Genomic DNA, 26,630 nt, shown 5'->3' with positions numbered 1-26,630 from the left:
CAACTTCTTATGTTCTTATAAAAACAAAAAAAAAAAAGACTTGCTGGGCAGATGTACCTTCTTGGTCTTTATCTACTGGCATTTAATATGTTGCTGTATAAAGAGAATTCTGCCTCAGTGTCAAGCTTCTCAACTGCTCCTGTCCTTTAATCCCAATAGATTGGGAAGGGCAGTTACCAAACAAAATCTGTCCAGTTGGCTAGGGGACTGTATAGTGCACTGTTATGTGCTACCTGACTTACAGACTTCAAGCTCTGTGAAGACTCATCAAGTGAGAGCCATGTGACTTTAGGGCTGCTTTTGTTGAAGACATTTGCAAAGCTGCTACTTGGTCATCTGTACACACAGTCACGTCCCACTACTGTACAGTCAATATGTTCTGCGCAGCCTGTTTACCCGGTAGTGCACTCTCCACCTGGTGAGGACAAGTTGTCTTTAACTAAGTGCTTCTGCTGTATAACCTTCAGCTTGGGATTCTCTATACACAATGGCTAATTTTCAACAGAGAAAGCAAGTTGCTTACCCTGTAAACAGGGTTTCCTGTAGACAGCAAGATGAATTTGCCATTTTAATACCCTTCCACCTCCCTGAAGGGTATTAAAATGCCTTCTTAAAGCTTAAGCTCGAGAAGAGATTGAGGGGCTCACGAGGCACTGTGTATACCAGGGAACTCTTGCACATGCTCAGTAAACTATTTTCTGAGCTCTAAGAGCTGGCTCTGTGTCAGCACCATCTGATAACATCACCCACACAATGCATAATTCATTCTGCTGTCTATGGAGAGTCCTATTTACAGATAGCCAAACTTGCTTTGCCTGCAGAAATCCCTTTGAAAATTGCCACTATTATACATTGTCTTAAGACAGTGCGTCAATGTTGCTGATGCAAAAGTTGGCCCTGTTAAAATGTTTTCACATGGGTATAAAAATTTGATATGATGTAATGTTGTAATCCAGTGTGACCAGGAACTTTAAATTCCCATTCAAGCTTTTTTTGGGTCCAAGCAGGGTCCTTGCTGTGTACCTTGAGCTGCTTTCCATTGGGGTCCAGCTGTAGTCAAAGGGCAACTAGAATAGGCTCAAACGTTACTATATAATATAGTAGCAACATAATATATTACAACTTTTCAACAGTTATATTGAAATGCAACACACTCATGATGGTTAACCACTTTAGCTATGCTAAATGCCTTATAAATGACCTAACACTTAAGGATGTCACTGTGGGTTCAGTGCATTCCTAAACCTTGACCACTGGAAGGATGGCAGCAAGTGAAGGACACAATGCATGCTCTTATTCCTCAAAGCACTCGCTGCTTGCTTACCACTGTCAGTGACTGCTGGGCAGGATGGGCCTTTACTGTGTCCCAGTTTGCTAATTCTTACAATTTTGGATCAGCTGGTCAGAAATCCTGTTTTTATTTAATTTGTAATCACAAGAAATAGTGAAATAGAATATTATTACAATATTATTACAATACAGTGTATCCTATTAAGAATACACTTTTCCTTTGAGTGCCAAGAAGAATTGATCTGATATTCAATTGACATAATATGTTTTGTATTTCTTTGGACAAAGGTGTTTTAAGGAGGATTTTCTTCTATTTGTAGGTTGTCAAACTGAAGCAGATAGAACACACGCTGAATGAAAAAAGAATATTACAAGCAGTGAACTTTCCTTTTCTTGTAAGGTTGGAGTATTCCTTTAAGGTAAATGTTCTTAAATGACCTTTGGTGATTTTATGATAAAGTTCTGCTTGGTCTAACTGCACAGATAATTTATTTACTACTTTGACTAAAAACAATTTACTAAGCATGTTCAACTTGGGCATTACAATGCTGCTCAGTGGCTCTATTCATTCTGCTTTCACATTCTTGCCTGACCATGAATCTCAGGTATGTTGTAACTTACTTGTAATGGGTATTGAAGGCACCCTCTTATGTTGCTATTATTTTGACTTACCAGCACAGACTAAAATGCACATCTGTCTGACAGATATTATATTGATACAAAAACATTTCCATATTGGGCAAGTATTAGAATATTTAATATTGTAATTGCTACTCTTGATATACTTTTGTTTAATTTTTTATGTGCCTGTGTGATAAAAAGTTGCATGTTCATGGAATTCAAAAACATTTGAAAGCACTTTGAATTAATGTCAATTCATATTTTGATCTGAATAATCTTCTGTTATTCTTCAGCTGTTATGAATATTTTAGAGTAAAGTAGAAAAACACTGAAAATGCATTTTTTACAACAGACTGCAGCTGAAAGGAATATTTGGGTTTTGTTTTTTTGGAGGTTTTTTTTTTTTTTTTTAACAACTTGTAAATTATTTTTGTGAACATTAGAGATTTGGTGTACTTTAGACACTATCATTCCTGCCTACATTATTTACCAAATAGCTCTCCCATGTTCTACAGGAGGGCAGTAACCTTCGTGCATCCTCACTCTTTGCTGCCATGGCTTATAGTACATATCATCAGGCTGCAGCTTTTCATGGCTTGATAACTGTGTGTGATATTTGCATGTGGTTCTGTAAAATACTTAGGCTAGGGAAATAGAACTTGTCACCATGGTAACAGTTTTTAAAATGTTGCTATATAAGGAAATCCAATGACAGTGTGATTATTTTGTTATGATGACTGTCCGCTAGATATGAATGACTTCATGGCTAATTTTAAACTGTGTTAAACTATTGCTGTGTAGTGTTTTGTTATGTACCACGAGCCATCAATGCCAAAATGACACATTATGAATATGCTTTTACTTTCTTACTGAAGCATGTCTAGAAATTGTATTTTTTTTTTTTTTTTGTAATTTTAAGGCATTATTTAAAAAAAAATAGGACTTTATCGCATTCTGTGCTGATGGAAAAATGATTCTAGTGAATAAGGCCCTTTCATCTAACTTTCAGATACAGGAGCATAAGTTGACATTTGCAGCACTTAATTTTGGGGAATTAAACATTTTGTGCAGTAGAGTGCCTGACAGCACCTGTACTGACATGCAGACTTCCTTTTGTGGATTAAGGAAAAGCTTTTGCCACTAGGTTCCAATGCAGTATGACTCGCTCTGTCTTTGTAGCACAAAGTCAGTATAAAAAGCTGAACTGAAATTCTCCATTAAGGATTCAGCTTCTTCCCTTGACCTGCGCTGAGATCTTCTTTTGAGCTTGTACAAACTATAAGCCCCATGTTGTAGTCACTGTTGCACTGTACACCATATCATGAAATGCCATCATTGTTCATATGTTCTAGAGGTTCTAGAAGCTTGAAATGTCCTTCTAAAGCGTAACAGGTGAAGATTAATGGGCCGCATCCAGCCATTCAGGCCTCGATCTTGTAATTGGTCTCCCTCTTTCATTAAAGGATAATTGTTGTGGCCAATTAAAGAAATGTTTGTGTCCAGCCAAGTGAAAATGCCTATCTAGATTAGGATGTAGGTTTAGATCTGTAGTACCTGAATGTAATCAGCTTTGAAAGGCAGAATATAAATTAAATAAATAAAAGACACAAGCGATTCCTTAGCATCCTTACTTTGAATGTTTGGCTTCCGTTGCTGCTGGGAACTTACATTTTGTGCAAGTAGCAGAAGTTGGGATTTAATTACTTGCCTTTTCAAATCTGAGCTCAAACAGGTTCAGTAGGTATTTCTGTGCCCCAGAGGACTTAAGTCTAGTTTGTATCTGAGGCAGTGGAGGGTGAAGTAGCTTGTCCTAGGTCGCAGGCAGCATCAGTGGGAGAAGTGGGATTTCAACCCTGGCTTAGCCCAGTGCTCAAACCACCAGGCTATTTCTCTACTACTTATACTGTCAGATTTATCCTGACCCCTAGTAGAAAATAGGGAACAGGTTGATATCCCTTACTATTCTATAGATGCTTGCACAAGATGAATGTTGAAATTTATACTTGCTTGCATTTGTGTGTTTTGGGGCTTATTTTACATTAATGGAAAAATTATGAGGAAAGGTAGTTTTGGACATCCTTATTGTTGCCTGAAAGAGTCAGAACTTACCAAATTCACGAGCCGATACAGAAAAAAGTGCGGGAGAGCGCCCACTCTCCCGACACGCGCACAGGCCACTCTCCTGTGCGCGCGATTTAGTATCGGCCCGCATGCAAATGAGGGCCCGCGGTAAAAAGAGGCGCTAGGGACACTAGTGCGTCCCTAGCGCCTCCTTTTTGACAGGAGCGGTGGCTGTCAGTGGGTTTGACAGCATACGCTCAATTTTGCCGGGGTCGGTTCTCGAGCTCGCTGACAGCTACGGGTTCGGAAAACGGACGCCGGCATAATTGAGCGTCTGTCTTCCGACCCATGGGCCGCTGGCTGATTTAAATTTTTTTTTTCTTTTAAATTTTGGGGCCTCCGACTTTTAATATCACTATGATATGAAGTCGGAGGGTGTAGAGAAAAGCATTTTTTTCTGCAAAGGTAGTACCCTGCTAATCACTAATCAACATTATTGTTAAGGGACACGCATAAAAATATAAGGACGCTGGTGAAAAAAAACCTTACCTAATTTTTAATCATATGTAATCCGCTTTGATGAACACTTTGAAGTGCCAAAAAGCAGAATTCAAAAAATCTAAATAAATCGGTTCCATTGTCTTCACATTTAAAAAAAAAAAAAAAAGTTATGGTATATGCATTTAAAATATTTAAATCAAAACCAATCCTTTCAAAAGCAAACCGAAATATTCTCAGAAAACTTAAGAATGTAAAATATTGCAGAGAATTTCATGACAACTTTATTCAGAACTGAAGATGATGGAACCTGCACATATAGAAACCATCCCTGGCCTGTATTTTCATGGTCCAGAGAAATGATCAGGCCCCTTACTTCATACTAACCTTTCCAATGAGTGTGAGTACATACACTATGGGGACTGTATGAGACTTATGATTAAAAACTAGGGAAATTGTGTTTTGTTTTGCTTTTTTATTTGCTTGCTTTTTACCATTACACTTTTTTTTGTGTGTCTCACTTAACATTACTGTTTATTGATTAGCAAGACACTGTTTCTTTAGTATTCCAGACTGTATGCAAAGGAATGCTTTTAAAGCAACAGTTCTACTTCATCTACTATCATTTAAAAAAGCTAACTTGAACAGGAAGACAAGCCCTGTTATTTTAAAGAAAAAGCTCAAAAGCTCTGGTGGTGTTTTCCTAGTGTGAATTCAAAGGAAAATTAGAAGTCCATATTCAAAAGCATTTAGCCGGCTAATTCAGAAGTTAGCCAACCAAATGAACTTATCTTGCTAAATTCCAGCCAGCAACCCCTAGATTCATCAAAATGCAATAATTTTCGCATGGATAACGCCTGTGATTTAGTAAAATGAAGCATTACATTTTCTGTAGGGAATGTGGAAACTTCACACTTTTCATGCATATGCTGCTAGTCTGTGTTTCAAAAGTAGAAAAGAAAGTCAAATTCTTTTGAACTACAGTACGTTATTTAGTCAGAACCTGGAACTTTAAAAGTGTCTTGTGTATATATGCGCTTGAAATCTTCAAGCACCTGAACTGGCCATTAGCTGGTTTAGTTTCCACAAAGGGATTTCATGATAGTTCCAGGCACTGCTGGACTGCAGAGTGCATGTGAAGCTGCAGAAGGCCGACTTTGGACAGCACAGGTTAAAAGATGCTGGATTCCTGATTGATTGATTAAATGGTGCAATCATGTCCAATGTTTCAATTGTTTTAGGACAACTCTAATTTATACATGGTTATGGAATATGTCCCGGGCGGTGAGATGTTTTCACATTTAAGAAGAATCGGAAGGTTCAGGTAAATGATTCATTTCAGGTCTCGGCAGTGGGGGGGAGGGGATGCTAAACGAATGCTAAGGTATTTTATTTTTAATTTATTTTTTTACTGGAAATTTAGCCAAAAGAGATGATATTGTAAAGCTTGTAGATCTCACTGTCCATGCCCAGCATCCTGGATTAGACATAGAAAGTCATCCAGCAATCAGATGAGTGATTATTGGTGTCCAATACATCACATCATCAATTCAGTTTCAATCTATTTGTGCATAACGTGCTTATCCTGATGTGCTGTGTGGCAGGGGCTGGTGGGGCGTGTTTGTGGGTGGCAGTGCTCAGAATGTTTGCATCGCTGAAAGTGTTACCTGTTGTGTGCTTATGCTGCTGTACACCGCATAGAACGGATTCTGTAATTTGTGGTTAATAAAAGTTTTAAATAAATAAATTCCCTAACTTTTAAAGCTGTTTTTGGAAAATGTTTAGAGTCTCGCTTATCATTTCCTCCTTCATAAAGGAAGAAACATGGTGTGCGGAAATTCGGTTTGGGTGCTGATGTCTGTATGTGTAGAATTATGTTTATATTTGATTAGGGGAAAAAAATTCCGTTTTATTTTTACAAACAAAACCACCAAAAAGCAAAACCGTATTTACCAATTTTAGAAGTTGTGGAATTTTGAATTTCCTAGAGTCTTCCTTTAACCCAGTGTTGTTCTCATTCTTTGCAGTGAGCCTCATGCGCGATTTTATGCAGCTCAGATAGTGCTAACATTTGAGTACCTCCACTCGCTAGACCTCATCTACAGAGATTTAAAACCAGAAAATCTTTTAATTGACCAACAAGGATATATTCAGGTATGGCCCAGGCAAAACCTGATTTTATATCTGTATTATAGCTGTATTAAATACAGTTGTTAAAACAATTAAACCTCCTGCTTTTGAACCCCATGATTTTCGAATGGTTCTTCAAACCCCGATTCTAACAAAAATTGACTACTGTAACTCATTGTATTTGGGCATTCCAGCAAACTCTTTACACCTTTTACAATTGGTTCAGAACTCAGCTGCCCCGTATTCTAAGTGGTTCCTGCAAGAGGGTACACATTTCCCCTGTACTTATATCTTTACATTGGTTGCCTACAGCATTTTGCATACAGCACAATGTTTTAATGATGATCTTCAGTCTGTTAAACAATGACCTTAACACCTGGCTTTGCACCTTGTTGTGCGTATGCAAACCTTCGCACCAGTTTCGCTCTGCAAGTAAACATTTGCTGGATATTCCAACTCCTAAAATGGCTAGACTGGGTATAACAATAAACCGTGCCGTCTTAGTGGCCGGTCCAAAGTTATGGAACGCGCTACCTGACACCTTACACATGAATTCCAGTGCAAAGGCATATAGGAGATACCTTAAGACCTATCTATTTAAACAGGCTTTTAGTAATAGGCAAAATTAATGTCAAACTTACGAGCACTAAGCATCTGCAGATATATTTGCAACTATGCCATTTAAGCAGAGCATGTCCTATGCTAATGGTGATTTGTTATTGGTAATGTGTATTGTGATTTTTGCTATTTTTGTTTTTTCTTTTACATTTTATGTATATTCTCTTGTAAACTGATTTGTGTGCTGTTGTATACAGCAGTATAAAAAATTTTTTTAAATAGAGTTGCCTAATTTCTGAGGGTCATGATTTGTTATGAATATAAGAAAAGAGAGACAATTTTTGAAAAAAAAAATTATGAAAAAGCATTTTGTGAAAAGGAAGTGAAACGATTTGATTTTTTTTTTTAATCCTACAAGTATATTAGAACATCCACGTTTTAATAGCCCAAGCTCTCTAGATGTCTCAGTTATGCATTCACTTTGGACATTGAGAAATGTATTGTTCAAGAAGGGTTATTGTAGTCCAGACAACAAATAAGTGATGCAGAATACTGAACAGAGAGCTCTCAATCTTGCTATACTAATGTGCATGTCAGACATGGAACACTCAAAAGGGAACATTTGCTAGCATTAGATTTGACTATTTGTAATGAAATTTTCCTCCCAGCCAAGGGGAAAAATGTTACAAAACATTCATAAAGATGTCCTGAATTTGAACGGAGTTGGTAGAAGAACATAAGAAGTGCCACATTGGGTCAGACCAAGGATCAGTCGCCTTCCTGGCTCTGACAGTGGCCCACATAAGAATTTCCTATATGTTAAACACCGCCAGTCCCAGGAGAGATCCCGGGAATATTTTTTCCCATTTATTTCTCCCAGTGATTAAAACTTGGGAGAGGCCAGAGGTCATAAATCTAATAAACAAGGAAAGACTTTTGTTATAACTAGAACTGGCAAATATGTGTGCTTAGGTCGTGCCTGACATCAGCATAAAGTGTTATATATGGGGGCATGCATGTGACTCATGATGCTCATGTCAGGCACCACCTAAGCACACATGGAATGTTTGGTCTTATCCCCATCCCTGCTAAATTAGCATGGCTTGAAAAACCTGCTTTCTTTTTTTTTTGTCTCTGTGAGAGACCTATAACCAGTCCTATCAGACCATGAAAAGACACATCTTGATGGAAGAACTGTTTGATGGTATCTTAAATTCTCAGGATCCGGCAGTAAAGACTTTGCCCATAAATGACTAAAAAATCGGTCCAGTTCTGAGTTGTGCCAGACGCCAATAGAAAAGACCCTCGGATCTTTAAAATGATCCGCTGGCATCCACACTCTGTCAAAGCAGTTTCTACTTTGCTTACATAAGAAACACCATGCTGGGTCGGACTAGTGGTCCGTCGAGCTCAGCATCCTGTCTCAGATGTGGCCAGTCCTGGTCCCCTGGAAATACCCAGCAAATCCCAATATTAAAATGACTTGAGCCTGGAGCAAGGAACAGTCCAGCTCCATCTGTTTGGAAGGGCTTAGGGGTGAATTTTCAAAACGTTACACTCATTAAAAAAAAAAAAAAAAGAGCATATATATGCGTAAGTATCCTCTACTCACATATTCCATAGAAACAGAAATGATGGCAGAAAAGGACCAATGGTCCATCCAGTCTGCCCAGCAAGCTTCCCATGGTAGCATCTGCGGCGCCGGGCAGGCTACCACCATGTATCAGTCAGTTTTTCTTGACGTGCTTTGTGTATGGACTTGGCTGTAGAAGGAGTCCTGTGTTTTTTCCTTAATGTCTGTGCATCAGTACCCCAGACTGTAAAAAAGTCAGGGCTCATATTGGTTGTCTCTGAGTCCAGATTTCTCTTTCCTTTCAGTCTCCACCCCCCTTTTTCAAAGCAGAAGGCGATATTGCAGATGCATCAAGGCTTATTGGTTAAGGGTAGTAATCCCATGTCTTCTGTTAAGAGTAGTAACTGCTGCTCTGTGCTGGTTACCCCCCTTGCTCATTAGTTCCACAGATCGTAAAAGTCGGGGCCATCGTTGGTTGCTGTCATAAGAACATAAGAAATGCCATACTGGGTCAGACCAAGGGTCCATCAAGCCCAGTGCCCTGTTTCCAACAGTGGCCAATCCTGTCAAGTACCCAAACATTAGATACATCTCAAGCTACTATTGCTTATTAATTACTGTAATAGCAGTTTATGGATATAAGAGCATAAATTCAATTTCCCCTTTTCCCTGCTGTTGAAGGAGAGAGCAATGTTGAAGTTGCAAAAGCATCAAGACTTATTGATTAAAGGTAGTAATCCCATGCTTTCTGTTAAGGGTAGTAACTGCTGCTCTGTGCTGGTTAACTTCCATGCTTATCAGTTCTGCAGATTGTAAAAGTCGGGGCTCTCATTTATTGCTGTCTAAATCCAATACCCCTTTTCCCCTGCCATTGGAGTTGCATCAAAATTATCAAGGCTTACTTCCTGGCATGAAGCCAGATGGACCTAGGATCAATGGGTTATGCTCCCCTGCCAGCAGAATGGAGACTGAGTCAGGTTTCAAAGCTATATACATCCCTGCAGTGTCCTCAGTCCTTTAGTATTTCTCCATCTCCAGCAGATGGCGCACATGCTTTCCCTGTGGGGATCGCTGTACTTTCTGAAAGAAGAAATTCTACTTTTAAATTGGAGAAAAGGTTGAGCCCCATTGTCCTGCGGGTCTCTCCCCCAGTTGAGAATTCCTGAGGTGATTTCCACTATCCCTTAGAAGTGTTCCTTGATCCGGTAGCTGGTTCCCAGTGTGGACTTTGCTATTTCAGCAGCTGAAAGGCAGTGGGTGCAGGAAGCTGAGAGCAGCGGTGACAACCAAAACCTTCTCCCTCCACAGCTGGAGACCGTCTCTTTACTTAGTAAGCACTGAGCCCAGCACCTCCCGATTCACAGACGTGTTGGGTGACAGACAGGGTGACATCCTTGCTTCAGGAACTCGGTTGGGTCGTAAACCTGGATAAAAACAGTCTCAAACTCTCCCAGTCCTTGGAACATTTGGGAGTCCAACAACAAGGAGGGCAAGGTCTTCCTTCCAACTACACAGATAAAGAGGTTGATGTCCCAAGTACGTTGGTTGATGAGCACAATATGCTCGACAGTGTGGAGCTATCTTCAAGTTCTCGGTTTGATGGCGGCTCCCTGCTGTCACATTGGAACCCGCAGTCTCAAGACTATTCTATTTGCCTCTACTTACTGATGGAAGTATGCTCTCAGCTCCAGTGGTGGCTGCAGGACGCTTATCTGGGCAGGGGGTGTACCCCTGTCCTCTCCGAACTGACTGGTTCTTACGACAGACATGAGCCTCTGGGGCTGGGGAGCTCACTGTCAGGAACTGACGGCCCAGGGACGTTGGACCAAGGAAGAGGCCCTCTGGAACATAAACTGCCTGGAAACCAGGGCAGTCGGATTGGCGTGTCTACAATTCAGCCACATACTCCAGGGTCAAGCAGTCTGCGTAATGTCGGACAACGCAACAACAGTAGCATACATCGACCACCAGAGTAGAACCAAAAGTTAGCAAGTATCACAGGAGATAGACCTCCTTATGGAATGGGCGAAAATACATCTACAAACGATATCAGCCTTCCACATCTCAGGGAAAGACAACATCAGAGCAGACTTTCTAAGCAGAAAGAGTCTGTATCCAGGAGAGTGGGCATTGTCAGCCAAAGCCTTTCAGCTGGTAGTAGATTGCTGGTGCCTCCTGTCCATTGACCTGCTGGCCGCATCTCACAATGCGAAGGTTCCCAGATTCATCAGTTGCAGAAGAGATCAGTGGGGATCGATGCTCTCGTTCAGACCTGGCTGGAAGAGGAGTTGCTATAGGCCTTCCCTCCATGACCCCTGCTGGGCAGAGTCATTCGCAGAACTGAGCAGCACAGGGTATTAGTCCTACTAGTAGTTCCAGATTGGCCCAGGCGTCCTTGGTATGAGGACATGTGGAGACTCCTGGTGGATGACCCCCCGTGCCTCCCACTGCACAGGGACCTGCTATAGCAGAGACCGGTTCTTCACACAGATCCTACTTGATTCTGTCTTACAGTCTGGCCCTTGAGAGGGCTTGCCTGATGAAGGAGGATATTCGGCGACAGTAATTGCCACCTTACTCCACGCATGGAAATTCTCTACGTCCCTAGCATATGTGCAGGTCTGGAGAATATTTGATGCCTGGTGTGAGGAACACGGGTTTCACCTCGGACGGTCAAAATCCCACTAATTCTGCAATTTTTGCAGGACAGCTTGAATAAAGGTTTGACCCTAAGCTCCTTGACAGTCCAGATAGCGGCCCTCTCCTGTTTCAGGGGTGAGGTGCACGGAACCTGCTTGTTGGCTCATCTGGATATGGCCCGTTTTTCTTTTTCTTTTTTATTTATATTTTCATAATAACAAGCATAAAATACTTGATTAAGATACATGGTGAAACATAAAACAGAAAAATCTTCATTTTCTATAGTCACATAGACATATCACCTTTACACCATTGTTTGCACCATTGTTTCTAAGTCCTCTATAATGGGAAATATAAGAGATAAGAAATTTAACAAGGCATAAATTATTTAGAAAATGAAAAGAAATATCAGACGATCCAACTAGGTTTCCCTAAATATATAATAATTAAAGCATTGATTCTCTTACTGAGGTTTTGTATTTCCCAGGGTTAAATCATTTTGTTTGTCATAAACTTTTTTAAATGTGAGGGTTGAAAAAAGCAGTATTTAATTTTTTGACACTCTATGTAACATTTACAGGGAAACGTCAATTTGTATGAAGCAACCTGCTCTTCAACATCCCAAACACCATCTCCAAGCCAATCTCCGACATCATTAACCTCTCTATCCCAAGGATCAGTGCCAGACCCTCTTAAGCTCGCTATTCTCAAACCTATTTTAAAAAAACCAAACTTACCTCCTACAGAACAGTCTAGTTTCCGCCCAATAGCCAACCTTCCCATGTTAGCAAAAATCATGGAAAAAATAGTCAACAAACAGTTATCAGATTATCTTGAGGAACATAACATTCTCTCCCCCATGCACTGCGGATTTCGTAAAACACGCAGTACTGAAACCCTGCTCATATCACTAGAAGACACTATACTATTAAACTTGGAAAAAGGACAAACATATCTTCTCGCTCTCCTCGATCTGTCTGCCGCCTTTGACACCGTGAACTATAACATCCTTCTTAAACAACTAACATAGGCATCAAAGGCCCTGCCCATGATTGGTTCAGATACTTCCTGTCCAACAGGTACTACAAAGTCAGGATCAACAATAAAGAATCTCCCCCTGTTCGCTCCAACCAGGGTGTCCCTCAAGGATCTTCCCTATCTCCAATACTCTTCAACATATACCTTCTACCACTCTGCCACCTACTCACAAGGCTAAAACTATCCCACTATCTCTACGCAGACGATGTCCAAATCCTCATCCCGATCAAAGACTCTCTTCAAAAAACATGGAACCACTGGACCACCTGCCTCCAAGAAATTAACCAACTACTTGCCACGCTCAACCTGGTCCTAAATAGCGACAAAACCGAGATTCTTATCATCTCAAAAGAAATCCTCACCAAACTTCCAACACCACCATCCCCAGCTCATTTGGTCAACTCAACGATCAAATCATCTCCTTTCGTCAGAGATCTAGGCGTGATCCTAGATAATCAGTTTAACCTAAAGAACTTTGTGAACACCACAGCAAAAGATTGTTTCTTCAAATTACAAGTTCTCAGAAATTTAAAACCTCTCCTTCACCTCCAAGATTTTAGACTGGTATTGCAATCCATCATCCTTTCAAAACTGGACTTTTGCAACTCCCTCCTGCTCGGACTCCCAGCTAACACCATAAAACCTCTCAGCCGCCAGGATCCTCACCAACACCAAAAAAAGAGATCATATCACCCCCGTTCTTCAGCACCTCCACTGGCTACCTGTCAGGTTCAGAATCCTCTTCAAAGTCCTCACGATTATCCATAAAGCCAAACACAACCTCACATCCATCGACACCACTATTCAATTCACACCTCACACCTCATCCAGACCCATTAGAAGTGCCTATAAAGACACCCTGTTTGCCCCACAAGCAAAATCAGCCCTAAGAAAGCGGGCCCTCTCGACAGCTGGACCTCATCAATGGAACACATTACCACCAGACCTCAGGCAAGAGCAGTGCCCATCTACATTCAAAAAAAGACTTAAAACATGGCTATTCAGCCTAGCCTTCCCTGACTCCTAATGCTATTCTTCCCATACTTCCCATACAGATTCCAGCCTTCATAGTCCTAATTCTTGCAACCTCTGACTGTTTATTCCCCCTCTCTTTCTACCGCAATTGGCTCCCACCTCTCCAAAGCTTTCCACCGAGACATATATTTACGAGAAGTTAATTGATATGATAGGCTATGTACAGTTTACAATATGTTAAGTTAAAATTCATTTCTTATGCCTTCTTTGTTCTATGTAACGCTCCTAAGCGAATTTTGTTGTTGTTATGTAAACCGATGTGATCTGTATTCGTACAGGAACTTCGGTATAGAAAAATTAAAAATAAATAAAAAAAATAAATAAATTGCAAAATGTCCGTTCTTAAACTGAGAAATTATTTTCTCCTCTTTTGAGTTTCCTTAGTAATGTCTGGAAACATTCTCACAGTCATTTGACAGAATTTCTCATCTATATTCCTAAAGAATAGCTTCTGGACCCACTCTTTATCCGTGGTTAGTAAAAAAGAAATTACCATAGTAGCTGGTTGAGCTAATTCTAGGTTGGTAAATTCTAATATATCAGTTACATTTAGTGGTGTCATAGATGGTTGTTCTTTATCTAATATATTTTTTCATGAGGGAATGTAATATACTTGGGTTAAAGGCGGTAATGCTTGCTGGGGGATTTTTAACAATTCCATAGCATATTTGTTCCACATCTCACATCTCAATTGATTTTCCATACCCTCCATTTTTCTAGAAAGCTACTGATTTTCTTTTATAATTGACTCATTTAAATTTTAATTCAACCATATTTTTTTCAATAAGCTGGTCCCTCATACCATCATCAGTAATTATCTTGTTAACTTTTAACTCCATGTTTTCTACACTATTTACTATTGGGTTCAATTGCAATGATACATTTTTATTTAATACAACTAATGTTTCCCAAATAGTTTCCAGGGAAAAAACTAAAGGTCTCTCTATAGGAATGATTTCAATTTTCCCCCCTTTTAAATCTAAGCCCTGAGTTGACAATAAACCTTCAGTAACCTTCCGGCCCGTTTTCTGAAAGGGATGAAGCACCTCCAGCCATCCCTACGGTAGCCGGTTCCCTTGTGGAAGCTTAATCTAGTATTGGAGTTTTTGGCAGGGCTCTCCTTTCAGCTGTTGCTCAGTCTTTCCTTGCATTTATTAATCTTGAAAATGGTGTTCCTGGTGGCTATATGCTCAGCACATCGCATCTCTGAACTACAGGCCTTGTCTTATCAGTAACCGTTCCTCTGGATACTCCAGTACCGTTACAATTTTGTCCCGTTCCATCCTTCTTGCCCAAGGTAGTCTCAGACTTCATTTGAATCAGTTCATTTCATTACCATCCCTAGATAAGCACAATGATACGGAAGAATACTGTCTCCTTCGTCATATGAATGTCATTAAGCTTTTGGTGCGGTATCTGGAAGTTTAGGAACTGGTCCAAAAGACGGACTGCCAGTTTTTGTCCTTCATGGTGGAAGGAAGCAGGGTGAACCAACTTCACTGGCTACCATAGCTCGCTGGATTGAGGAGGTGGTCACGGGAGCCTATGTGGAGGCAGGAAAGCCATTACCTTTTCAGGTTAAAGCTCATTCCACTAGGGTTTAGGCGGTCTTATGAGTGGAAGCTAGGCTGCTGTCTCCCATCGACATCTGCCGAATGGCGACATAGTCCTCCTTGCACACCTTCTCCAGGTTCTATCTCCTGGACAGTTCAGGCCCTAGAAGATGCAGCCTTTGCAAGGGCAGAGTTAACTGGACCATGGGCAGCCTCCTGCCCCAATCAGGATTACCTTTGTACGTCGCATTGGTCCTGAGTTCATCTGGCTACACGCTAGGAAATGGAGAAATTACGTACCTGATAATTTTGTTTTCCTTAGTGTAGACAGATGGACTTGGCATCTTACCCAAGGCTGCCCAAGAATGGTGGCAAGGATTCACCCGTGGAGTGAATATAGATTCCAAGAGATTATGGGTAAGCTGTCATCCAGTCCCTAGATCAGGACATCTATTATCTTACTGGGGTTCAGTGTTTGGTTGAGTACAGTTAAGGTTATCCATTTTTAATGAAGTTTTTTCGATAGTATGTCCACAGTGGCTTTTGACGAGAATACTGAAGGGCTGAGGTCACTGCAAGGGTGTATGTAGGGTGATGTTAGCTTTGAACCTGACTCCCGTCTCCATCTGCTGGCAGCTGAGCATAACTCATTGGTCCTGAGTCCATCTGTCTACACTAAGGAAAACAAAATTATCAGGTAAGTAATTTCTCCATTAGTAGTAGCTGCCACACCATAAAGTTACCCCAATTCACACTTTCTTCATTTCCTTTAGGACTTGGTCATAAAAGCAGTCCTGTGCTTTTTCCCTTATGTCTGTGTAACAGTATCCCAGACCCTGGAAGTCAGGGCCATTGGTTGTCTTCTGAATCCAATTCCTTTTATTCCTCTGCCATCTAAGCTGGGACCAATGTTGCAGTTGCATTAAAAGCATCAAAGCACATTGATGCTGTTAATGCATTTTATAAAAGTAAAAAATACGCATACATATATATATATATGTGTTTAAAAAAAAAAGGGGGGTGGTGGTGGTCTAGGAGTGTTCTGGGGCGGGAACATCATTAGGCGTATAATTGCTATTTTAAAAAATGCATGTAGGTTTTGCCAACTTGTGTAATTTTATACCTGCTCATTATCCGGTATAAATGATATTAAACGCATTTATTGTGTAGTACTGACTGCGGGGGTGATTTCAGGCTGAAGAACCAGGAGGGTCTCAATGACCTGGAGGTGGACTGGGCAAACTGATGGACTAATTGGTAAAGCTGGTAATTTTCTTGGTGCACACATGTTTTAAAATACACCGATTTACACACACAAATCCTGATTTACATGAGTAAGTCCTATTTATTCTTTGAGCATATATTTTTAACCTAGGTAAGAAAAATACGTGTGTTGGATAATATGCTCTTTCAATGCATTGCATAAATTTAATCTTGATGCACTGGGGCTTGGCCCATGATGCTCAGATGTGATGGCATTTTTCTTTTCTCTGAAACAACCGTACCAAGATTTCGATTTTTGCCAACTGGGATTGAGCCACCTGATAGAGAATATCCCCAGGCTTATGAAGGCCCCTCTTTCTAAGAGTCCATTTACATTAAAAAGAGGTGTCATTGTGACTGCTACCCAAAAGTTAGGGTTATTATAGAGCTCAACAAGTTGTTTCAGCCAAACATCTTAATGTGTCTTGCGTTGTATGGTTCTGTTGCGTTGTATGTGCTGTGCCTGTAGGCTCTGCTAGTGACCTTATTTTAGATGTTGAGATAGGTTCCAAGTTGAATGCTGTGTATATTTCCTTTAGTACTGGTGCAAGCACTCTTTGCCTTAATGACCTCTTCTTCACAGGAAATTGTGTCAATGTTGCTTCAGAGTGAATTTCAGGCACTTATCTGCCTTGCTCTTGCATACATTTTAAGAGATCTCCTCTAGTGCCTGCAGTGTCGACCATCACCAGCTTTGTGGCAAGCTATGTCTGGACATCTGCTGAAGATGGTTCCATTTGTTGACCGTCTTGACATTCTCTGTGTTTCAACCTGCTGTTATGTCTATATTCTGTCTGCAGGGCTTGATGTAAGCTCCAAATCAGATGGGACCTATCCAAACTGACACTGATTTGTTGTGCAACAATCAAATCTTTTTACACTATTTGATGATCTGGGATTATTCTTATAAGTCCATAAATTTTTATGACTTTTCATTTGTTTGAAATGCTACATTTTGTTAGAATCTATCTATTCCTCCTGCTTACTCATGCAGTGAGGATAAAATATTACTGACATCGTTAAATATTTTCTGCATAACACATCCAGTTATGTCAAAAATAGGAATAGTAGCTAATTCACTTAAGAACAATTCTCTGAATCCTAATATTAATACTGACTGTATATGAAGAGAAATCTTATAACATATTAAATATGTACAATATTTTGGATTCTATCAGTTGAGTAAATGCCAACTGTGTAAAAGGTTCCCGCCCTCACGCTGCTGCCAAAAACGAATGAACTTTAATATGACCATTTGGCAGGATTGTTTTCAAATGTAGGCCTGAAAATGTATTTCTGCTGATGAAGTTTATTCTCTGAATTGCTAGGTCACAGACTTTGGGTTTGCCAAAAGAGTAAAGGGCAGAACTTGGACATTATGTGGAACTCCAGAATACCTGGCACCAGAAATCATTCTCAGCAAGGTAAAATACCAATTTCAAGAGCAGTTATTGTGAGGTTTATTCTACATTGATGAGAACACATCAGCCAATCGATTACCATATCCTAAGGATTATTAAATTTGTATAAAGAGCCTGCAAAAATTCTAACTCATTCTTGGGCCTTTCAGGCTGTAGTCAATCTTCTTACCTGTCTGACATCTTTAAAAGGTCTAAAGGTTGTTGAAACAAATTATAAAAATCTTTAGTTTTGATTTCTTGAATTTAGGTAAGCATCAGCTATGATGACAGCATTTTATCATAGCCGATTTATATTCAGCTGTGACGAAATGCCTCCCTGTAGGAATCTAACACTCTTGGAGCTTGATTCACCAAGCTTTTGTGTCATAGACGCAGAATGGGAGGAAAGATTTAGTGAATCAGACCTCTAATACTTTCCACCCTCTGGAAAGAATCTTAGGTTTTACGATCTCTGAACATATATTGTATGATATAATCATTACCACTTTATAGGCTGGCTAGACAAAAACAATCCTTTAACAGGTAGCAGTTTTATAGTAATGTATTCCTTTAAAAAATACTCTAAAACATCCAGGGGTATAAAGTTTAGTACTGAAAGGATGAGCAGCCGAGGGGTTAGAACAGCACACTGAGAACCAGGGAAGCCACCGTTTATATTCTGCTGCCGCTCCTTGTGACCTAGGGCAACTCGCTTCATTCTCCATTGCTGCAGGTACAAACTTAGGGCCTCGATTTACTAAAGATTTTCTTTCATTCTATGTCTATGGGAAAAATACTTAGTAAATAAGGTCCTTATTAGGTTGTAAGCCCTCTGGGGACGGAGAAAACACTTACAGTACTAGACTGTGACTTGCCTTGCGCTACCTCTAAAAAGGCACAAGCTAAATATAAAATAAATAAAAATAAATGTACATAGAATCATATTTGCAGAATAAGTCCATTATGGCCTATCTAACTGGGAGATGTATCAAACCAAGGTAGTGCTCTAATGCGCATTACACAGTGTATATTGCATGATATCAGTGATATTTTGCATCTCTTCACCCTCCTGGCCTAGGCCAGGACCCTAAAATTTATTAGACTTTGGGGGGGAAAAAGGTGGGGGGGGGGCCCCATCACCATGTGGCTATATTTTTCTATTGTGAAACTTTTGGGGAGTCTGGACCAACCTTGAGTGTTGGCCACGGCTTGAGCCAGGAGTCAGAACTGACATCTGCTCATCCTCCCCATTTTCGCAGGGCATTTTTTTAGGGAGGGGCCAGTGGCCCTTTAACACAATGGCGGCCCGAAAGTCTAGGGGCCACCATAGTCTTAAAGGGCAATGAGGCGCATTATTTTGCCCCATGGTGTTTGGCCGCGAGACAAAAGAACCCACCATAGAGCTACAACGTTTTTTCATGGAAGAAGCCCCACTATCAGGACAACACCCCCCACCTCCAAAATAGTGGGACACCTCCCGCAATAACACTTTGTAGCTTGGAGGCTCTAGTCCTAAGCTGCCTATCCATACCAACTATTCAGCTTTACGATCCCTACCAGTCGCTCAGAGATCCTCTGTTTTTATTCCATGTTTTATTGAATTCAGATACTGTCCTTATCTCCACTGTGCATCCACCACCCTCTCTGTAAAGAATTATTTCTTTAGATTACTCCTAAGTCTAGCCCTTTTCACCCTCATCCCATGATCCCTCCATTTTAGTCTCCTTTCCTTTGAAAGAGGCCTGCCTCCTCTGCATGGAAACCTTAGAGGTATTTGAATGTCTATATCATATCTCCCCTTTCCTGCCTTTTTCTGGGGTATACATGTTTAGATATTTAAGTCTGTCCCCTTACACTTTAGAACAAAGACAACTGACTATTTTAGTAGCCATTCTGTGAACCAAGTCCAATTGGTTTATATCCTTTTAAGGATGTGGTCTCCAGAATTGTTCACAGTATTCCAAATGAGGCTTCAGCAGGGATCTATACAGGGGCAATTTCATTTCCTTTTTTTTCTGCTGACCATTCCGCTCCCTATGCACTCAAGCATCTTTCTGGCTTTTGGCATTGCTTTATCCACCTGTTTAGCCATCTTAAGTTCATCAGATATGATCACCTCTAGACCCCATGCTTCTTTCATGCTTAAAAGAATTTCACCCCCTATAGTGTTCCTCTCCCTTGGATTTTGCATCCTAAATTCTTAATTCTGCATTTTTTAGCCATACCCTAGACCATTCCTTGTGCTTCACTAAATCTCTCCTCATGTTTTCTACACTTTCCTGGCTGTGTACCCTGTTCCAAATTTTGGTATCCTTGGCAAAAAGATAAACCTTTCCCAATAATCCTTTCGCAGTGTCAGTCATGAAAATGTTGAAAAGAACTGGTCCAAGGACTGATCCCTATGGCACACCAATAATAACTTCCTTCTCCTTGGATTGAACACTATCACTACTCTTTGTTGCCTCCCACTCAACCAGTTTCTAACCCAATCAGTCACTTGAGGGCCCATATCAAGGGCGTTCAATTTATGTATGTCGCCCATACAGAGCCATGTCAAAGGCCATAATGAAATCCAAGTATACTACATCTAGCGTTTTCCCTGATCTCTGGTCACCCAAGCGAAGAAATTGATCAGATTTTTCTGACAAGACTTAGCTCTGGTAAAGCCATGCTGCTTCAGATCTTGTAATCTATTGGATTCCAGAAACCCCACTGTCCTTTGTTTTAGCAGTAATTCCATTAAATAGTTCACTACAGAGGTCAGACTAACCAGCCTATAATTCCCATCCTCCTCCTTACTTCCACTTTTGTGAAAAGAAACCTATCTGCCTGTCTTCAGTCCTCAGGAGCTACTTGTGACTCTAAAGAAGCATTGAGAAGGTCGGCCAATGGAGCTGCCAGAACTTCTCTTAGTTCCCTTAAAACCCCTTGGATTAGCCCCCTCTGGCCCCATTGCTCTGTCTACTTTAAGTTTAGTTAGCTCCTCACAAACAAACTTTTCTGAAAATAGATTTAGGTTTACTTCACTTCCAGCCCTATTTGTCTTCATTTTGTGTTGTCCTGTTCCTGGCCCTTAATGAACTCCAATCAGAAATATTTAAGTAATTTCGTTTTTACTCGTCGGCCTTTACATATTCTTCCCTTCATCTCTGAGTCTCGCAATGGCACACATCCTTCTATCATTAACTATAAAAATCTTGTCCCTCCCATTTTACTCGTTTCTTCCATTTGCATGTTTGCATTCCTGGCTGCTTTTCCAATTTCTCTTAGTTTTTCCAGATGATGTTGCTTGTCTTTCTATTTTGCGATTTTCTTGTAGTTTATGAACACTAAAACTTTCTTAACTTTTCAGATAAAGAAAAAAAAAGTTTTACCTTTATTTTATTTGTAAGTAATAAGTCTTTATTTATGGGTCTGCTAGTTGGTGCTGCCACTGAAATTAGAATAATAAAAAAGCACAAAAGTTGTCCAGAGAAGCTAAACATCTATGCTAGCCCTGGGCTGCTGTCATAGACACAATCTCGCTCAACTTTGCTGTAGGATGGCTTTCTTTCCCACTTCCTACAGTAGTGCAGGGCCAATTATTGGGAAAAAGGCAGAGTTGGGCATGATGCAGCAAAACTGGGCAGGCCCTATGAATCACAGTGGCCCTGGCCTGGAGTAATTCTTTAGCTGCTGCCTGTCAGCATTTTTGCTTTTCTATATAAATAAATAATTTTTCTTTAATTGCTAATTATTTTAAACGGGAACCAGCTACAAATCTCTAAATATAGGGCTCTTATGTTAAACTAAAAGTCAGACATATGTGTACGAAGTGCCTCGTGATATGAATTCCTCAAAACTCATTCTTCAGTACACTTTTGAATTGTAGACACCAGCACCAAATTAGAAATGAAAGGAAATGAAGCATTACGTTACTTGTGGAAAAACTGTGTTCTGTTAAGTGTCTTGGACACTGAAATCCAGTTTCTGATGTGAGGGACTGTGGGCTAATTAAAGATGTAACATACTATGCTAGTCTAGCAAATTGTGTCTACCAAGAACTAAAGAGCCTAAAACCACAATTTATTCTTCATTCCAATATGTCACTAATTTAATATCAAACATATTTGTATGCATAAAACTGAAGTTTCATAATATTGATGTTGTAACGGTTTTCTTTCCTCTTTTTGTCTTTGTAAAGGGCTACAACAAAGCAGTGGACTGGTGGGCATTAGGAGTGTTAATCTATGAAATGGCAGCTGGTTATCCTCCCTTCTTTGCAGATCAACCAATTCAGATATATGAAAAGATTGTTTCTGGAAAGGTTAGCAATATCACATTCTTGTTTTTTCTAATGAATTACTGTATACTTCTGTCTTATAACAGCATAGGTGATGTCAACAATGCCAGACTTACAAATAACAGTGACTTAAATCATCTTTATTTTCACCAAAAACAATAATAAAAGTTCTCAACCATGAATTGGTACCCGTCCAGAATTTGTATATTAATGATGATTTAATTCTCCAAAGATAAGCAGGATAATGCAGCCACACACGTTGGTGAGGTCATCCAACACCAACCTGAACCATATTCCTAGCTATGGAAGAGTCTATAGAAAACCTTTCTGCATGAGCATAGGATTTCTCATTCAATTACCATGCAGGTACCCCCTTCAGTTTTTTCTCATTTTTTTTGCAGCTGTTGTTTTTCTCTCATGAAAAATAAGTTTTCAGTGTGATTGAACATCTTCAGTTTATTCTTCCCCATTCCCACCTACCCACCATTTACCTGGCAGTTGTCCTAGTCCATTTTTTACTTTTAATTAAATTATTTCTCTCGTTCGTTGTCTACCACTAAGCCCCTTGTTCTTGATGTGGCTTTGTTTGCAGCCTTGGTTAGCATCACTGTTTTTTCACCATTTCGGACCTTGTTTTATCTGCATCTGGTTTTTCTCACCATGACTGAGAACAAAGTGGCTTCAAAAGATGCCCATGTTGCAGTCACAAGATGTCCATAACTGGCCAATAAGGGCCCTGACCTCAGAGGTCAGAGTAAAAGATAAGTATGAGAAAAATAACTGTGAAAGCTTGCTGGGCAGACTGGATGGGCCGTTTCGTCTTCTGCCGTCACTTCTATGTTTCTATATGAGCAGTCTAACCTATTCAGTGCATGAAAAAGAATGAGTCCTAGTACCCAAGAAAACTAAAGGATTCTGTCTCATCGTAGACCCAAGGGCCTTGAATATGTTTTTTCTAAAGGAGAAGTTCAAGATGGTTCCCCAGGGGGCCATTATTCCCCCTTCTAAACAAAAGAGATTAGATATGATCTCAAAAATTATATACCCATATAGAAATGTATCCCAGTCAAAGAAAGTGTCTCAGATTTGTAGTAGGGAAACACCACCTTTAGTATTGTGAATTGTCAGTTGTCTCAGCACTTGTTTACAAAATGTCTATCGGTTATTTCTACAAAACTTGGGATTCCAGACGATTAGCTGGTCAAGCACATCTTGTGCAGGAGTAAACAAATCTACAAACACCACCATCTGGGTGTTAGAGTTGCTAGGGTTCTTCATAAATTATTCCAAATGCAAATTAAGCCGATCACCTCATTATAAATTTATCAGAATATTGCTAGATACAATCCAGATGAAGGCCTTTCTCCCTATCAGTAAGATCACTGAATTGATGTCCAGGATGAGGAGTTTTTCAAAATCAGCAGATATCATCTTGGGACATGCTGAAGATGTTGAAATATATGGCATCAATATTTCATGTTACTCCCATGGCATGTCGATATATGACAAGCAACAACAAGGGCGAGCAGTCCAACCAAAAATAATCAATGAAGAATCCAACAAGGAAGGACAACAAAATTATTGGTGTCCTTTATAATTTAAAATATTTTTATTGCATGTCAGGCAAATGTGTCAACATAGTTAACAAAAGCTTCACGGTCCCCCCAACATGGGCCGTGTTTCAAAAAAACTGCGTCGAGAGGGAACCCAGGACAATCGATGGAGATCAAATTGTGTTTAGAGGCAAATTATGTCAAGGCTGAAAATCCTCAAAAAGCAGGCAAGGATTACAAATCTAAAAGAATACTTGTTAACCCATCAACTCTTTAGAATTTTAATTCAGGATAAATCAGCACTAATCTCATCAGGAATGTGAGTCTTATGGGTTGTTGTGAAGGAGGTTTGCCACCTGGTGTGAGACCCTAGATTCTTTCTCTTGCTCCGTACAAAAAATGCTTAAGGTCCTTCTACATTTCTCAGAGTTTGGCCTGAAAACCAACTCTGTTAGAGTGAATCATGCTGCAGTTGGCACTCATGTACAAAGGCACCGCATCTCTGTACAGCCTTTACTTGTCAAATTCATGCAAGGCTTGTTTTTATTGAAATCTCCCATAAAACCTTTTATTGTGGGACTTGAGTGTGGATATAGCCCACCTGATGAACGTTCCTTTTGAGCCTCTGAACCTTTGTGAGCTTATTGGTGTCAATCTACTCTGCCCACAGAATCGGTGAGCTCCACCTTGTACTATGCTTCATCATAATAGGATGATGCACACACATTCCAAATTCCTACCTAAAGTGGTGTCAGACTTTCACTTTAGGCAATCCTGCCAACATTTTCCCCAGACCACATATTTGTCAAAGTAAAACAAGCTCCGCACAGTTGAGATTGCAAAAGAGCTGTAACTTTATTTTGGAGTGGACCTAAGTCCTTAGAAGGTCCACCTAGCTTTTCATCTCCTTTGATCCCATCAGATTTGGGGGTGATGTAACCAAGTGAATGCTGTCTAATTGTATATGAGATTGTATCTCCTTCTGTTATGCTCAGGCAGGTCTGACTCTAGTAAGGCACATCAAGGCATGTAATGTCGGAGCCATGGTGGCATGGGTTGTCCATCTTGGAGCAGCCTCCATTGAAGAGAATTGCAAAACTACAATGTGGACTTAATGTTCAAATGTATATGTCCCACTGTTATTTAGATCAGACGTGATCAAACTCGGGGGCAGGCCTCCCATGCAGGGGCTTGAACAATCCTGAAGGGGGCACACTTGGCTGCCTAGTCAGGGAAAACCATGGCTACACTGTCGAGTCTCTTGCCATGGAGGCACTGCAAGCTCAGGAGGGAGGAAGTTGCCAGAATGTAGTGATGACATTGTAAGCCTGCCATGACTTTGGCCATGCGTTTCTTTCGGTGGGCCAGAGAGAGGAGCCTGCTTCTGCTGTGGAGAGACATCACAGCTGTTACCTGCCTGGAGAGAAGACGCCAGAGAGAATGAAACATGGAGATGAGGAAGGGATAGTAAAGACAAAAACATGAGAAAATAAAATGATGAGCAAACTAAGAAAAATACAAAAAGGAAAATTCAGTGTAAACAGTAAAAATAAATAAATAAAGCTGGGCAAGGTGTAATGGAGGTTTTCTCAGCTCCTAAAAATTTGACTGACACCTAAGTTGCCAGTCCTTGCCATTGTGGTGTATGGCCTATGTCTGGGTGTAGTGTGGAGTGTGTTTGTCTGGTGTGCTTTGGTAGGTATATGTGGTCTTGTCTGCCTGTGTCTGGGTGTGGTGTGACTGCGTGTGTGTGGTTGTGTTGTGTCTGTGCCTCTGTATTGGTGTATGTCTTCTGTCTAGGTGCAGTATGTCTGTCTCTGTGCATGTCAGTGTTTGGTTTCTAGCTCTCAGTGGGGTGAACGGGTCTGTGTGTGAGGTGACTGTGATTCGCTGTGTCTTTCTGTCTTAATATCTGTTTTGCTCTCTGTTGATTTGGGTATGAGGTATCTATTTCTTTCTGTCTGTCTGGGTACGGGGTGTCTGTCTCTCTGTGCTTGTGTGTGTACATGTAAGCTTACTCCTTTCACAACTTAAAGAGTCATAAAATGGGGGCTTAGAGCCACTGATTGGCAATGTGGTTCTCTGTGAATACACCTTGATTATGTCTGCTTTTCTGTGTGTGTGTGTATATGTGTGTGTGTATATATATATATATATATATATATATATATATATATATATATATATATATACACAAAAGCAGACATAATCAAGGTGTATTCACAGAGAACCACATTGCCAATCAGTGGCTCTAAGCCCCCATTTTATGACTCTTTAAGTTGTGAAAGGAGTAAGCTTACATGTACACACACAAGCACAGAGAGACAGACACCCCGTACCCAGACAGACAGAAAGAAATAGATACCTCATACCCAAATCAACAGAGAGCAAAACAGATATATATATGAGCCTTGGGGGGGGGGGAGGGGGGGGCCTAACCAATTGCATGAATAGAAGAGGTCCTGTGGCTCAAAAGTATGCTCATCCCTGCTTTAGATAATGATTCCCAATGCGATGGTAGACTTGGCCAATCTGTTCTTCAGGAGTAAAATTCACCTGCATGCCCCAGACCCTATATGTTTGGGTTGTCTTCCATAAAAGCATGCTCCCATTTAATCACAGAATTTGTTAGCCCTTAATTAGGGCTGCATTATTTTGCTTATCCTTAGAGAAAGTGAAGTAGTTACATGTAACAGGTGTTCTCCAAGAATGGCAGGATAAGCAGCCCTGCATACCCAATACCTTCCCCTTATGGAGTTGAATTTCTGAAAGCTTTTAGGACTGAAAGGGTCTCCTTGCAGTGGAAGCTGAGTGAGGAGTTGCGTGCATGCCCGGAAAACCTTTTTTTTTAGGCTTTCCCACATCTTTTTGGAAAGCTGTCCATAGTGGCACTGTCCGATATCACCTACATGTGGCTTTATATCCTGCTGTCTTTGGAGAACACCCATTAAAAGGTAAGCAACTTTGCTTTGTTGTTAATTAAAGAAACAAACACAAGTATAGGCGTAGCTTCTACTCAAGGAGCAGCTTAGTGGTTAGAGCAGCGGGCTGCAAACCAGGGTGCCAATTTCACTGCCCCTCCTTGTAACCTTGGGCAAGACACTTTACCCTCCATTGCCTCAGGTACAACTTTAT

At 40.4% G+C, this 26,630-nt stretch overlaps 1 protein-coding gene across 3 annotated transcripts in view; it reads left to right on the top strand.

Moving 5' to 3' along the window:
- The window catches only part of PRKACB (protein kinase cAMP-activated catalytic subunit beta), a 156,941-nt gene that overhangs the window by 115,101 nt on the left and 15,210 nt on the right, over nucleotides 1-26,630 (top strand). For all 3 annotated transcript variants that reach the window (XM_029617973.1, XM_029617974.1, XM_029617972.1), the window contains 5 exons: nucleotides 1,611-1,709; nucleotides 5,712-5,794; nucleotides 6,498-6,624; nucleotides 17,589-17,684; nucleotides 21,844-21,966. In XM_029617973.1, the coding sequence (XP_029473833.1) occupies nucleotides 1,611-1,709; nucleotides 5,712-5,794; nucleotides 6,498-6,624; nucleotides 17,589-17,684; nucleotides 21,844-21,966 (528 nt within the window). The remainder of the gene's footprint in view (nucleotides 1-1,610; nucleotides 1,710-5,711; nucleotides 5,795-6,497; nucleotides 6,625-17,588; nucleotides 17,685-21,843; nucleotides 21,967-26,630) is intronic.

This window comes from Rhinatrema bivittatum, chromosome 10 (genome assembly GCF_901001135.1).
Source record: "Rhinatrema bivittatum chromosome 10, aRhiBiv1.1, whole genome shotgun sequence".
Lineage (NCBI taxonomy): Eukaryota > Metazoa > Chordata > Amphibia > Gymnophiona > Rhinatrematidae > Rhinatrema > Rhinatrema bivittatum.
The sequence above is the reverse complement of the archived record's forward strand: the minus strand, read 5'-3'. Positions and strand labels throughout refer to the sequence as shown.